This window comes from Hyperolius riggenbachi, chromosome 3 (assembly GCF_040937935.1).
Source record: "Hyperolius riggenbachi isolate aHypRig1 chromosome 3, aHypRig1.pri, whole genome shotgun sequence".
NCBI classification, from domain to species: Eukaryota; Metazoa; Chordata; class Amphibia; order Anura; family Hyperoliidae; genus Hyperolius; species Hyperolius riggenbachi.
The window spans coordinates 221,725,003-221,741,798 of NC_090648.1; the positions used below are offsets into that span (position 1 = coordinate 221,725,003).

General features: G+C 39.6%; 1 protein-coding gene across 4 annotated transcripts in view; it reads right to left on the bottom strand.

The window, feature by feature from the left end:
- DAPK2 (death associated protein kinase 2) overlaps positions 1-16,796 on the bottom strand; it is a 134,483-nt gene that overhangs the window by 29,938 nt on the left and 87,749 nt on the right. For 3 of the 4 annotated variants that reach the window (XM_068275798.1, XM_068275799.1, XM_068275800.1), the window contains 3 exons: positions 15,972-16,124; positions 12,991-13,036; positions 9,534-11,738 (listed from right to left, as the gene is read on the bottom strand). In XM_068275798.1, the coding sequence (XP_068131899.1) occupies positions 11,106-11,738; positions 12,991-13,036; positions 15,972-16,124 (832 nt within the window). In that variant the 3' untranslated portion in view covers positions 9,534-11,105. Of the gene's footprint in view, positions 1-1,127; positions 1,218-9,533; positions 11,739-12,990; positions 13,037-15,971; positions 16,125-16,796 lie in introns of those variants that run through there. The other variant, XM_068275801.1, reaches the window with a different exon arrangement.

Below are 16,796 nucleotides of genomic sequence, written 5' to 3' on the forward strand. Positions count from 1 at the left end.
AAAGGGAAGATACAGACAGAATTAACAAAGTGGAGATATGGAGAGAGAGCAAAATGAGAGAGATAAATATGGACTGAGAAAAAAAGCATGCAAAGTAACTATTGAAAGAAAGAAAGCACTACTGCACAGTGACGGACAGGAGTAGGGTGAGCAAATGATGAACAGAAAAAACAAATGTTCAGATAAAGCGATGGATAGTAAAAGCAAAGTAGAAAATGTAAACAAAGTGTCATAGACAAGGCAAGAAGGGGGAAAAGCAAAGAAAGTGGGAGTGAGTAAAAGGGGGAAGGAGAAGGGAGAGAGAGACAGAGAGGAAAGTATCAGAGAGAAAGCAAGTAAAGTAGCAAGACAAACAGTAAGAGAAAGAGGAAAATGACAGACAAAACAGAGAACATAAGCAAAGTGACAGGGATGAAGCGTAAGCAAAGTGGATAGAGTAAGAGAGTGCAAAGCAACAGGGAACGTGAGCAAGCTCAGTGAAAAACAGACCTATAGAAAGCAAGGAAAGTGGCAGAGACAATAAAAACAGAAAGTAAAGTAACAGAGAAAAAGAGAAATAGCAAGCAACATGGCAGAAAGAGAGAGAAAGACACACAGCATGCAAAGTGGAATAATGGTAGACATATGAATGAAAGTGAGCGAAGAAAGAAGTACCAAGCAAATGTTGTAGACAGAGTGAAAAAGTACAGCAGAAAACAGAGCAAGCGCTCACCAACATGGGCTACAACTGAATGACTCATCACCTCATATGCACCGCTTAAAGAGAGAAAAAGTAGGCAAATGGTGTCAAGAGTGGGCAAAGTAGCATGGACAAAGCTAGCAAAGTGGGGTGGAGGGGAAGCCATGTGGCAGAGAAATAGACAGTGTTGCCAAGTAGTGGAGAGTGAACATGAAAACACACAAAGTAAAAATAAATTCAGTAACTCACACAAAGTATAATGAAGCAGATCATTTATCCGTATGCATTACTAAAGAAGTCACACAGATATGTATTTCTAATCAGAAAATTGTAATCTAACACCATTATGTTTCATTTTATAAGACAGAAAGTACTCTATACATTAGATACAGAAGACTGTACATGAGCAGCAACAGTATAAGCCTCATTTGAATTATGATTGCATTACCTTCCAGCGCCTCCGAATATATTGTTTTCTGAAGTTCTCCAAGTTTACAATTGACCTTTGTCTTACAAGGACATGACTCTTGTCTTTTGGCTGTGAAGTAGAGAAAACAATATTACCATCCAGCCATTCAAAAGTGTTACACACAGTTTATCACTCAAGCCTCACCCAATAAAAATTGTGGGCCAATGTTCATGGGATACAATGAAATATGTTATTGGTATACCATGGGCTCTAAAGCTTCTAATTAGCAGACCAAACTTCTGTTATGCAGCACTCCAACATACCTGTCCTTAACACCAGTCAGCAGAGAAGCCTTGGTTGTGGGATAGATCCCACTGCAGTAAACTCCTGTAAGGCTCTCAGGAAGCAGAACAACATTTCAGGCAAACTACTGCAGCCATAACATGACCAAATACTCCAAAGAACAGGTGTCAAACTCAAGGCACATGGGCCAAATCCGGCCTGCCTGGCCATTTTATTGGGGCCACAAGAGCTTCAAATGTGCATGATTATAAACGGTAAAAGAAAGGAGGAAATAGAGAGCACTGACCTGTGCTGTATATGTGCAGTGGCTAAATAGTGTACTATTTAAGGGCTCTGCCTCTGACACATGAGACCTGGGTTCAAATGTCGGCTCTTCATATTCAGTAAGCCAGCACCTATTAAGTAGGGCTCTTGGGCAAGACGTCCTAACACTGCTACTGCCTACAGAGTGCATCCTAGTGGCTGCAGCTCTGTTGCTTTGAATCCGCCAGGAGAAAAGCGCAATATAAGTGTTATTTGTCTCGTCTAACAGCAAAAAGCTACAGCATATTAGGATACCCCAACACTTGTACCGTGGCGTTTCCATGGAGATGGCGGGCCATAGCCAATGTACTGTATGCATGTGCACATTTTTTTTTCTTTGCTGTGTCAGCATGCAAATGAGCAGCCTCTTCCATTGTGATTGTTCATATAAGGGTAGGGCCTATTCCTCCTCAAACTGCACGCATTCTCTTAACATGAAACAGCCATTAGCTGTTTGGAGCTGACGCTCCTATAACCCACCTGCCTGGGACAAACAAATAAATAGGTGAACATGTTAATAACCTATATTTTTTGTAAATTAAATATCCTATTTTGTATGTGTAGCAATATTAAAATTTTGCTTGATGTTATTGTTCAAGAAAATATATTTTTTTAATTTTGTTTATCAATTTTGTACTCTGTTCAAAGTCAAATTTCTGTTTGAAATATTTCAGCTTGAGACTGTTGAATAAATGTTTTATCTTAGTGTGCTTTATATTTTGGCCCCGTACATGATTCAGTTTGAGACCCCTGCGGTACGGTACACTCTTCGAGGCTTTAGCCGAGAAATGTGTTTGTTCGTATAGTGGTTGTGCCCCAAAACGGTCACCCTAACAAACGAACAAACAGCAAAAAGCCAGGCCCTGCTTCAAATCACCGTCATTTTATTCAAAATGTTAGCAACACTGTAATTCCAAAAACATGTAAAGTTTAAAAACATTGCTGTCAATCTCCAATGGATAATACAACCACAGCCAGCTGGGCCTTCACATGCACACCAAAAGTCCAGTAACAAACCAATAATCTAGTTATGCACTATGACAGGGTCAAAATCCCATGCTTAAACTGGACAATTGCCTGCCAGTGAAGCAGATCAAGGCAGCTTCACTGAGTTGTAGCGAGCTCGGATGAATCAAAAATCAGAGTTTGTCCACCCTAGAATGCTTGCACTTTCTCCTGGATACTTCAACAGCAGTGTATTAATGAAAGCAGCACGTAGGTTCTGTCACAGCTACTGACACAACGTTCCAACAAAGAGAGTGTTTACAGCTTGCTCCTATATGCATAGATAGCAGATTATATGGACGCAGCACACAAAAATAGGCAAAGTGTCAGCTCACTGCCTCATTGAGGTTCTCACCACTCCAATGTAAAGTGGAGGCAGGTGCATCAAAAACGCAGGGTCCATAGGCGTGCTGCCAGGTCCATGTGGCTTATAATGCTGCCAGTACAGGTGCACACATGTCACAGTCAAATGCTGGATGCCAGCCACATCACGGTGATTTGAAGCAGGGCCTGTTTTTTTTTTTGCTGTTTGTTCAATTGTTACATTGAATCCCAGACCCATGCTCCCCCTTGTATTTGGGGTTTCACCATTTTTTTGAATAGCCTGTGAGTTCCAGGAATCACTCTTTTGTACCCTCAAAACCGATGTAGGTTCACTAAATGTGACAGTTATTGTACATATGTGCGAACTTACCTCCAGCATGTGCTTAAAGGATACCCGAGGTGACATGTGACGTGATGAGATAGACATGTGTATATACAGTGCCTAGCACACAAATAACTATGCTGTGTTCCTTTTTTTCTTTCTCTGCCTGAAAGAGTTAAATATCAGCTAAGTAAGTGGCTGACTGAGTTCTGACTCAGACAGGAAGTGACTACAGTGTGACCCTCACCGACAAGAAATTCCAATTATAAAACACGTTCCTAGCAGAAAATGGTTTCTGAGAGCAACAAAGAAATGAAAAGGGCCAACAGTTCATAGATTTTAGCTCTGTCATACTTCAATGAATGTGTCATTGAACAAAAACAATAAAACAGTTAAAACTTAAAAAGTAGATTTAAACATAAAACAAAACTGTGGAATATCTTAAAAAGTCATTTTTAGGAGAAGGAAGATAGATACAATCGTTTATTTCATTAGTTTATTTTTGCCTCGGGTGTCCTTTAAGAAGCCTGCTTATGAGATAAATGCTGCCTATGCTAACCATTTCATACCAAAGCCTTTAAAGTCCAGCTAACTTAAAAACAAACATGATGAATTGTATCTGTAGTACTAATAATAAAAAGAACATTCCTAGTGTTTCATATTTTTATTTTCAGTGTAAGGGCTGAATTTCTAAGACCGAATTCAAACAGCAGATATGATGTAAAATCTGCTTCATTCAACTACAAAAGAAATACCGTACAGTAATAGAATGTAGAAAGAGATGTAGAGTAGGCACTATAGTACTACTGTGTCTTAAAGATCAGGGATTATAAGTATTGAGAGGTCATTCAAGATACTGGATGTCAGGAGTGCTCGTAATTTTAAGCATGCTCAGAATTTTATAGAGCATAAGGAGCAGGGGCCCCCAACCCCCGATCCACAGGCTGTTTTGGGCCTGTCTGCAGGCGTGGCCTCTCATCTCAGTCTATTTCCTTCATTCAGAGCAGCGCGGAGCAGAGCATCACCAGGTGGCGTCATCCTTCTTACACAACCGTCCGCGCTCGATGCTGACAGTTCCGGTTTAACTGTCCCTCAGATGAGCTAATCCCTATTATAGTCACATGTCTAGGTATGTATCATGGTTTAGGGCCAATTTAGGGGGAAGCCAGTTAACTTATCAGTATGTTTATGGGATGTGGGAGGAAACCGGACTGCCCAGAGGAAACCCACGTAGACACGGGGAGAACAAACAAACTCCCTGCAGATCGTGCCCTGGCTTGGGTTAGAGCCGGGGACTCAGGGCTGCAAGGCTAGAGTGCTAACCACTACACCACCAGGGTTGCACAGAATGACACTACTATTTTAGATTATGGATAGTCGAATATTGGTAATGTTACTGATATTCTATCACCACCTTCCATAACCTTACGCTAACACTAACACACACCCCGCCCCGGTCCCTAAGAAAAATCCATAAGCAGTAAGACAGATTAATTTAATTTTCTATCTCAAGCTCTGAAAGAATGTCGGAATATGTATTTAAAACACTGCATTTGGCACATATGGGACACAATAAAAAAAAATAAAAAATAAAGTGCAAATATGTGCCGTTATCCTGGAACTCTGAAAGAGCACTCTGCTTGAAATGTATCCAAAACATGTTCTAAAAATTCCACAGATTATATTTAGCTTCCTGCCCTCACATATGTCCTTCAGAAAGCAGCTGGATCGGCTCAGAATTGATGATGTGTTCCATGTGCAGATCCCATTTGGACAGCATCATGCATCTCACTATGAAGCTTCTAGACACATGCTGTACAGGTGAACCTCAACACTAGACATAACATAAGCTTCACGGGGTCCAACAATAAATCCAAAACAATGTAGACAAATCTGCAGCTAGATGCACATGTACATAGCAAGACTTTACAAAGAGTGTCAGAGATAAGAACTATAATTACCATAAGCTTTGGTTAAATGAACATGTCTGATCTGCTGCTCATTATTTTAAAGCAAGGATAAGAACCTTTAATTGGCCTTCCCAAAAATAGTTTTGACATAATGCATGTTCCAACTGTACACTCTGATACCTAAGAAAAATTACCCTATGGTAACCACAGCTGTACAGAAAGCCTTAGTGACCTCAGAGACAGTTTTTTCCCTTGCAGAAATCAGCTATATTATTTAAACGGTCCGGCCGGTCGAATTATTGATGTCAACATCTTTCTAGTCTGTGCGTTTATAGTTTGCATCATAGTCCACATATTTTTCCTCTTTTAGTTTTCTCCCCCTCCCTCTTTCTCTCCCCCCCCCCACATGCTAGTATAGACCTGCCAGTAACTAACCCCTCATAAATCATAAATATCTTCAATCTGAACTCCCATTCCCCTCACTCATGCTCACCTCCCTCTCTCCCCTCTAGTCCCCCCTCCTGCCCCTCTCCTGTGGTTCCTCCTTCCCTCCTCTCCATCCCTTATGCAAGTAGGTCAGGATTCTCAAAATTAACGGTTATATTGAATATCCATCTTTCCCAAAACTGTTTCAGGATCTTTAGTTCATCCAAACTGGAACTTGCATACGCGTCTTCGGCCAACATGGCTATCTGGGGTTCTCTTCGGACAACTGTTGAACACAAAAGGCAAGGCCATGCCTGGGTGGGGTTGAACCGCCAACCTTTTAATTAACAGCCAAACACGCTAACCAATTGTGCCACACAGACTGTGTTCTACTCCATACTACACATCCTTAAGCACGCTCATTTTTCTCTAGGATAGATCATAATGGTACATGCTAGGCTGCCTTCAGTATGTAGTGCTGGTGGTGGTATAGCGGTTAAGAGAGCTGACTACCAAGCACTCAGACCTGGGTTCAATTCCCAGCCAAGACCTGGGTTCAATTCCTGGCCAAGGTATATAAGCTGGCTTTTAAAAGCCTACAAATCTTTAAGCAATCTCATTTTTCTCTAGGATAGATCATAATGGTACATGCTAGGCTGCCTTCAGCATGTAGTGCTGGTGGTGGTATAGCGTTTAAGAGAGTTGACTACCAAGCACTCAGACCTGGGTTCAATTCCCGGCCAAGGTATATAAGCTGGCTTTTGAAATTCTACAATTCCCTGAAAGATGAGACCCTCCTCCCTCCGGGAGTGAGGGGTGAGGGAGGAGAGAGCGAGGGGAAGTAATAACAATCATCTAGGAACAAGCCTATAAGAGCCTAACTAAACTCTTCCTAGCAGAGTCTATCAGCAGCTGTCCCTTAACTAATTAGTGCAGGCAGACTAGTAAGTAAAGAGGCACAAGGACCTTGCCTTTTATAAGTGGGGGTGGGGCTCCAGGAGTGAGTGCAGTCTGATTGGCAACAATGTGCCTGCTGACTGTGATGTAGAGGGTCAAAGTTCTGCTCAATAGAGCATTATGGGGCGAACCGAACTTCCGGAAAAGTTCGCCAGCTGTTGGCCAACGCGAACCACCGAAGTTCGCCTGGAACCGTTCGCAACATCTCTAATGGTAATACTGTTGGAGAAATCTATCTGTGAACCAAGGTAAAGTCACTGCTCCAGGAGAGTAAAAGCTTCCACAAAAATAGCAACCCCCCCACACACACACACAGTCTCTAAAAATTAGGACATTTGTATACACCTATAGAACTAGCAAAGAATAAACTTAATAGGCTCTATTCACAAAACTTCTTGTAAATGACTTATTTATCACCTAATTAATAAATATACCCTTTCAGCATGTTTACAAACAAAATAATCACTCAAAGTAAGTTGTTCCTGATTAACTTAATTTCAATATTACTTTTCTTACCTTAATTATATTATATTTTTGCTCTTTGGGAGCTTAAAAAGTAACATAGACATGATGAAAACAGAGGAAAACAGGTGAAAAAGGTTTGTATATCATGCCCATTGTGGTGGTTACATCATTATACTCTTTTCTCAGCACATAAATGAAAAACAAAACACCCATCAGTTTCTGTCATAAGACTTGTATGCTTTAATAGTCCTATGATGGTTAAGGGGTTCTCTGGTGGTGCTAAAAAAAGCAAAATACGACACTTACCTGGGGCTTCCATCGGCCCCCTGCAGTTGTCATGCCCCACGCCGTCCTCCTACGATCCTCGGTTCCCCGCCGCCGGTCCTGGTCTAATACTCATCTAACTAGACGAATAGTGCTCGCTCCTGCGCGTGTCATTGGCACCTTACTGCAGCGGCGGGGAACAGAGGATCGTAGGAGGACGAGGTGGGACATGACAACTGCAAGGGGTCGATAGAAGCCCCAGGTAAGTGTCGGTTTTTGCTTTTTTAGCACCACCAGAGAACCCCTTTAAATTTTAGCAGTAGCTAATTCTGTGGATTGTCACATGACCAGGTGATCAGACACCAGAAAATACTAAAAGGGGAGGAGCCTGGAGCTTCGATGGGAAGATTCTGACTTGAAAGCCATTTTTGGAAACAACATGCTTGATAGATTACGCATCCATGAATTTCTTGGCATTGGCACTCACTATTCAAGTGTCATGCACATCTATAGTTTTTTGCAAGTAAAAATTAAGCTGACTATTTTAGTAAAAGATGTGGCAGGTTTACTTCACCCTTTTTGAGACCAGAACAAGTTTAAGCGCTGTAGTACAATTAAATACATGTTTTCTTTCACAGGCTCATTTAGAAATAAATGAGCAAAATAAATAAATTAAAAAGTGAATGATTTGTAAAAAATCTTCTCAAGACGCTTATAAAAATAATAAACTATTGTAGACAAATAAAATAAACACATTTTTATTCATCATTAACAAGTCTCCTTTCTTAAAAACTCATTGCCAGTATGATTTACACAGTCAAAAATACATCTTAAGGTGTCCATTAATGATACAATTTTGATTGTACAATCTTACCACTTCTATATCATTTGAGGGACTACTTTAAGTATCCATTCAAAGTATATTCATTCATCCTGCCTTTCTACTACATAGATTTGGTAAGATTGTATAACTGATTAGAACATTTAAAGGACCATTATTGTGAGAAATTGTAAAATGTAAAATGCATGTGTACACATACTTTTAAGAAGTACCTTTCTCCCAGAGTAAAGTGTACTATAAATTACTTTTCTCCTATGTCGTTGTCTCTTACAATAAGTAATACAAATCTGACAGATCTCACAGGGTTTGGACTAGTCCATGGGGGATTCTCAGTATTTCCTTTATTCTTTAAAAAAACACTCCTTGGAAAGGCTCTAAATAAAGATGCCAGCCAGCCTTACTACTAGTTTGCACAGTATTTCGGTAGATGGACGGAGCAACTGCTATTTAGAAAGTATTCTTGAAACTAAAGGAAATCCGGGGAAATCCCCTATGAGGACATGAACTAGTCCAAAACCTTTCAGATTTTTACAACCTATTGTAAGTGACAGTGACATGGGAAAAATATATTTATAGTGCATGTTACTCTGTAACAAAGGCACATTTTATAAATTTGCACACATGTATTTTACTTTTTTTGTGTGGTAGTGGCCCTTTACAGTAATTTAGACAAATTATTAAAATGTACTTGTAATCACTTTGAAAGTGCCCTACAATAAGAAGCACACTGGTCACTCAGAACAAATCCCTAAGTACTGCTTCATGGTCTACCAAGAAGATTAGTCCTACAGTATTATATCTCTGAGTTTTCTTAACAGCCGTTTTCAAAAGAGAAGAAACAGATTGACCCATTGGTAATGAAGGGGTTCAACTGCTTTCAGTTAAAGGGGCACTACGGCGAAAAATTTTTAAAATATGTGCAAACATAGACAAATAAGAAGTACGTTTTTCCAGAGTAAAATGAGCCATAAATTACTTTTCTCCTATGTTGCTGTCACTTACAGTAGGCAGTAGAAATCTGACATAAGTGACAGGTTTTGGACTAGTCTATCTCTTCATAGGGGATTCTCAGCAAGGCTTTTATTCTTTATAAAGATATTCCCTAAAAGGATTTATACAAAGATGCTGGCCAGCTTCCCTGCTGCCTACACAGTTTTTTGTCAGTTGGACAGAGCAACTGCCATTCACTAAGTGCTTTTGAAAATACATATATTCCTGGGAATCCCCTATGAAGAGATGGACTAGTCCAAAACCTGTCACTTCTGTCAGATTTCTACAACCTACTGTAAGTGACAGCAACATAGGAGAAAAGTAATTTATGGCTCATTTGGAAAAAATGTAATTCTTATTTGTATATGTTTGTACATATTTTAATTTTACAGTTTTTCGCTGTAGTGTCCCTTTAATGTTTTTTTCCCTTTTTTGTAGTTCAGATTATTAATTACAATGGTCATGCACAGAGTACAATAACATTGTTTTGTCTTCAGGATGAGGGACTGTGCGGTATAATTGTGAAAGACTTTGGTGACGGACTAGCACACTGATTTTATGATTCCTAGTAGCCATGTGCAGTTACAGTGTATTCATGGATATATACTGCCTGATATTTTATTTCCATTTTTTGAATATATTAATAACATATCTAAACCCTACCAGGAAGTTTTTAATCTTGTCATTCAATCACATAGTCTGAATACACCAACATATCTTTGTTGATCTGATAACTAATTCAATAGCTGATCTGGAGATATTGACTGGTCCTCTAGATCAGTGTTTTTCAACATTTTATTGGTATGTACCCCTTTTAAAGCCCTGTACTCACCAAGTACCCCCTACCATAGTAAAAAATATCACAAGTACCCCTTGACAAATATATATTTAATTGTAGTACATGATAATTGGTTCTAAACTTCCATTTAAATTTCCAAGCATATACTATTGCTTTTAATTAGCTAAAATACTAATTTGGTGTTGTTTAAATAAGATTTATCCTTTTCTAAAATTCTAATGTTGTTTTTCCTGGGTAAAGCGGACAAACCAAACATTTTTTTTATTCAAAATATTTAGCTGCACCACTCTGACACACACAAAGATAAATAATCACTTCTACAAGCCTATGAGCATTTCAGTGCATGCTTTTCACCCATCTCTTTTCATAACTAGGGTTATACAGGTGGCAGCCATTCGCAATTCCTCCTTTGCTGGACACCTCCTACTCCACCAGTCTGCCGGATTCTGTCCCGGCAATATGAAAGGAAGGGGTGGGGTTCCTCCAATAAATGTAATGTAAAATATTTTATATTTGTCATCATGCAGCTAAAAAAAGGCTGCTATTTATTATTATAATTTAGAAAATAGATTTTATTTCTGAAATCTTGTATTTCTAATTTGGGTCCACTTTGAGTATATCATGCCCGAGTACCCCCTGGAACTATCAGAAGTACCCCCGGTTGAGAACCTAGGCTCTAGATCATGCATCTATGATCCTCTTTGATGCCATTTTTGTTTCCAAGAATTTGGCTATAGCTGTTTAGGTTATAAGTAGGTGAATGTATCTATGGAGAACTGTCATCACTGAAGGTGGTACTGATCTAATGATGACAATATGGCATTTGTAATAAATAATGTATCTAGAGGCTTAATAATATACATACTGTATGTGTGCGTTTCTTTCCAAAGTTTATCTTCAGAAGCAACATTAATGACCAGAATCAATACATTTAACAATCAGTTCTTTCCCGTTTTCCTGGCAATACATTTTATGAATTTATATATTTCTATGTGCACATTGTTGAACAATTCTCTCAACAAAAGTGAAAAAATGTGCTTTCCAAAGAAATTATTTTCTACACCGTAACAAGTTATACTCCTTATTCTGTTGCAGATATATAATGGTACTATAGGCGAGAGTCTGTCTTTGGCAGGTTGAGAGTCTGCAAAAGGTCTTCATTGCATGGCCCATTCAAGAGATTCATAAATGATTCATTCAAGTCTCGGTTGAACACAGAACCAAAGTTCCCACATCCATAATCTCCACTTCCATCTACTAAGTCCTGGATCCACCTAAGATCCTCTGTGAGCTCTTTGCTCAGTGTTTCATAACGAGCCTCCAGGTCACTGTAACGTCCACACAGATTTACTACGCTGCTTTCCACCAAACGCATTTCATGTTGAAGGCTTCTTTTCATAGATTCCACTTTACGACAATCATACCGCAGCTGGGAGAGGCTGTGCCTTACATTCTCATTTTCTTCTTTGTACCAGGTCTCTTTCTCATTGTAAATTGATATTAAGGCCTCTACATCTTCCTGTAGGGAGTCATAGGTCAGAGTCAGGGAACTAAACTCTCGGTCTGCACTAGACAAATCTTCCACTACCCGGGCAAAACGCTCAAAATTCACATAAGTGTTGTTTGGTGGCATGCTGGAATGAGACTTCATTGTGTATTCCTTAAGCCTCTTTGCTTTCAGTTTTCTCATGGCAGTTCTCTTGGAATCATGGATTTTGTTTTCCTCTTTGGATTGAAGAGTCTTCAAGTAAAAAATGGGAAATAAGAAGAAAGGAAAGGCTATGCAGATATCTGAATATTTGGGTGCGCATATGCATGCCTCGGAGGTTGCAATCGTGATAGTCACACTTTCTACAGCTACATGAGAACATACCAAACCATGCGTATGAGAAACAGAAAGTGTAAGTCCACAAATAATCCACACTCTCATGGCTTTTGTGAAAAACTTCCATAAAGACACAACACAGCACTGCAAACTGATGATATCATTAGTATTACTTATTAGAAAAAAAATCATTGTGTTGCTTAGTCTGGTCATTTATGTTTACCCAGCCAATCCTTATGACATACTACAAGATAGGCAGGCACAAGGACTTGGAATCAGTGATTCCCTGGTCCAGGATCTGAGAGGAGATCCAATAGTAGAACAAACAGTGTCCACTAATGCAGAACCCCGCCTACAGAAGACAGGGCCAGCCGGTGCCAAGCCTCAACCAGGTCGCCTTCCTGGTTATGCAGTACCAAATTTTGAAATGAACGATGAGGCGGCACACCACAGGCTGCTTGCAGTATCAAACTGTGTCAAAGACAGAGAGCATATGACGTGTTGCAGCCCCATTCGAGCTTCCTCAGGTGGGAGGAGATCCCCCAGGACACGATTTGTTGTCACATAAAGAACATGCCCCAATGTTGTCAGGCATGCATACAAGCATGTGGGTGCCATACAAAATACAATTTGCTGCAATGATATTTTGGCAAAATGGACTAGCCTGCTGCCCCACTCTATCCCTTTGTTTTCTGGGGGAATACATATGGGGCAGCAATGTTGCTCATGCACAGGCTGTCTGGACAACATTTTATTGAGTAACATCTTATTACAAATCTGCATTGCTCCATTATCAGTATTATGATGCAGTTCCACATTAATCATAGGGACAACACAAGCCCAGGGTTTTCTTCAAGATAAACTATTAAACCAGTTTCAGTATATAAAAGAGTTTTGTATGAGCAAACTCAGTAGAAGCTGAAAACGGCTGACTACTTTGCTTTGTTTAAACCTATAGCTTTAGTGAGCTATAAAAGGTTTAACTATATGTCTTTGCTTACCACTTTACACAATGAATGAAACATGTACCCGTCTCTGCATTGGTGACTAGGTAATTGTAATCTTTCTTTGCTAGCATCTACAGTATATATTGTATGTGTGTAAATGTCAGCATGCTGGGATCCCCAAGTGCTCTATCGTATTTATGCAGACATTCAGCTGGACTTACTGTAATCCACGGGTGAAACAGAGCTTCCCGTATAGCGAGGCGCTTCCTGAAGAAAAGAGTAAATCAAATTAACACTTATCCTACCACTGATATACATGTACTACAGTAACTCATGGTATAATGCAGGTTCTTGTGGACTGTGGAATGTCATTTCCCTTAAAGAATGAATACAATGCTATTGTTGCATTATTTCAGCATACCTAGCACCCTTCAAAGTCTTCTTTACACTTCTGAAATAATGATGCTTGGATACAGTAAATTATAATTCAGCAATATATAATGTAAAATCCCTGAATGCATGACATATACAAAGAAAATACCTCTGAGATGCTGTACATAAATGGGAATCATACTCACAAGGCATTGCCAAAGTTCTGTATGTGTTATCGCCCTGAGAATGCATGGTTTACTATTTCATAGCCGACACTACCCTCCCCAGTAACAAGAGCTGAGGACTGGGATCACTGCAGCACACCTATCGCTGCTGACAGCAGGCACAGAAATGCCAGACTGAGAGTGATGGGCAGAAGTTCTATCAGGATGTCTTATCCCTATTTGGCCAGGCAAACACACAAAGTGGAATCAGCTGTGTTCTCTATACAGTACTATGTAGCAAAGCTTTGTAATCTTTTTATAACTTCCTTAAAAGAATAACCAAATGTCTACCTGGATTAAAATAATTACGTTTCAAGCTTTCAGTTGTGCAGGCCTTTTGCCTATTTGATGATTCTGCTGCATAACAGTACCCTTCCCCTGCTGTTTGTGCCATACTTTTTCTAAAGCAAAATGTCAAAAAATAAGATGATGATTTTACTACAGAAATAGCAATGATGGGTGTGTAAAGTGTGTGTACACACACACATTTTTTCAGCGTTTCTCTTATAAGAGCTGTTGGTGACCTAACAAGCCTGACAAAACCTTTAATTTATGGCATTTCAATGAAAATGTTTTGCACAGATTTATTACAAAAGAGGTACAGTGGCTGAATATGATAGATGGCAACACATAAAGATGGAAATATCTTTCACAGTGTTTGTCAAGACACATGTGTAGGTATGGGACATTGGCCTAGAAAGTGCCCCATTTGGTAGAAAAAAAAGATATCACACAGATGTACCCTTGTATGGAGATAATGGAAGATAAGTTAAAAAGAAATAAAACCCAAATACAGGGTAAATACAGATACTGTATAAAGTGGTATCAATAACTGGAGGTAACAAGAGTCACAATTGCACTGTTATAAATCTGTGATCAACTGGTATGAAAATCTTGTCATCAAAAGTACAACTACATAAGTAAAATTTGCTTCATAGCGAAAGGTTAAAGGATAGTCAGTGTTGTTAACAGGATGTCCTGTGAAGCACCCTTATAACATCAACACATACATATATTTACTCTTCCGAAATTATCTACTTAGAAAAAACCTGTAAAGACTCAGCGAGACATGAAACAATTATCCAGGATATCCAGTTTTACATTAATTATCCATGTTTCAGCATCAGAAATGCTTCTTATAACTGTTTATTGTTATGTAACACTGCCTTCCCAGTAATGTTTAGCCTAGGGTATGATGTAACACAGCCTTCTACCCCAGAGCATTCTGGGAGATTAACTGATGTTCCTGCTCACTAAACAGATGGGAGAAAAAAAATCCCATGATTCACCTTGCCAGTAATAAAAATGCTGACATCACTATTACATTTAAGAATGCAAATAAGGGTGAGTTAAGATTTTACAATAGGTAGACACTGACTAGATAATTTATAAATTAATATTGAGGGGGAAAAAAGGCTAATTTATTCATTAGGTTCTGTAAAGTCCCCTCTATAGTGTTGCTCCATTTAAAGTGCAACTATTTAGCCATACTATGCCAGAGAAAAAAAAACACATATTTAACTAGATACTTACTTGCTCTACTTGCATAACAGATGTATTGCACTGTCCACGTTTTGATTTAAGTGTATTTTATATAGTGAAATGGCCAGAATTCTGTCCAAGGCATCTTGGGTCCCACAGGCTTTGGCATCTGCCTTCCCCCTCGCATCTATTATAGAGCTTAGCAGGAATAAAGGCAGTGGGCGCAGACTCATCTGCTCATGGTGGCACTGGAGCTCCCGTCTATACACTCTGCAGTATTGCTGGCGGTAGTGCAGAGTGTATAGACAGGAACTCCAGAGCGTGGAACCATATGGAGGTGCGTCTGTGTGCACTACTTTTATTCCTCCCCGCTTCGCTGAGTAATAGTACAGGGAGGAGATGCGAGGGGGAGTGCGGGGCGAGGGGGAGGATGCGGCAGGAGTGCGGAGAGGGGCACACAACAGGAGGGGGGCAGAGGACAGCTTCTGGCCATCCTTCCTGTGTCCTAGCAGCTGCAAGTGACCAAAAACAGGCAGCCAATCAGAGAGGAACAGAGGTGAGGGACAGAGGCTTCAGCCAATAAGGCTTAATTAGCATGCATTACAACTTCTCTTCTGCGGCAAGCATACGAGAAAAGAGCCCGGGGTTTGGGGACTAATAATCTATTGGAAAAAAAGTAAAATTGATTTTAAACTTTTGAAGTGCCTTGTTAGCATCTTTTTTACTTACTTAAGTTTGTAATAGAGAATTGATTATGGATTTTATGCCTGACAGTTACTCTTTAAATACTATCTTTAGAACTTACTGATGGATCTGCTCCTCTGCCCGTTGTTTTCATTACAGTTAAAAGGTTTCACTGTGTCAGGGGGAGCAATTTCCTACTTGCCTTATCTGCTTTTATTTTTATATTGTTTGTTATAAAATAAAGGAGCCATTATCCCAATAGCAAGAAGGCTGGTGAGCATGCAGTCCCCATGTTAAGCTGATAACATATTGGAGGAGGGGTTAGTTAAAAAAAAATCACGGTTCCTGTAACCTTGTTTGTAATTCCATCGTCTCATGTAAATGCAGTGCATATTATGTATTCCATTTTTCTACAAGTGGTATTTACATAAAATGGTCACCTTGTGTCCTTTACAAGAAGCTTCCTGATAAAGTCTTTGGCTAGATCGCTGGTGTGGCTGAAGAACTCTTCATCAAACTCATAGTTAACAGCTGTTATATTAGAGAGGGTCTCCTGCTTATTCTCTCCCAAGAAAGGTGATGCTCCGCTCAGCCTGAATGATGCATAAAGAATAATTATAACATTATGTTGATCATTTGAATGAGAACATTTCCTTTTTATGACTGCATAAAAATAATTTTGCAAATTGTAAATGCAGATAGAAAGCCACTGCACCCACTATGTAATGTTCCCCAATGCTGGCCATACAGGATCTGAGGATGGGGTGATAAATACTACCACCTCACCCTCTCGTTCTCTTCTGAAATGCGATGGAGAACTGACTGCAATGCCAGCAATGTTTCGCTCAATGCAGTGCAATTCTATACAGCCATCAATCCTCTGTTGTTCTGTACAGATTTTCCAACCTGCCCCATCAGCCTTTCAAACAATAAACTGCCCCTTTTCTTAACCCAGTCCCAACAGACTGCAGCAGATAAAGGATGAGACAGAGGCATCAGCTAAAGAGCGAAGCCTGGCAACTTGAAATGTGGCTGATTGATGTATCTAAACCACTTGACTCCAAATTGCAAATTCACATTATTAACCTTTGGGATATTGCTGGAGTTGGATTTTGCCTGCTTTTGCACAAACATAAACCCCATTCAAGCCTAATATACTCACAAACTGCTATAAATGTTTATAGCATAAACGGGCCTCAGCTTATCTTCACTAGGGATGATCAATGAGATGTAAATCATTTCTCCTTGCATTCTAGTTTCATCTA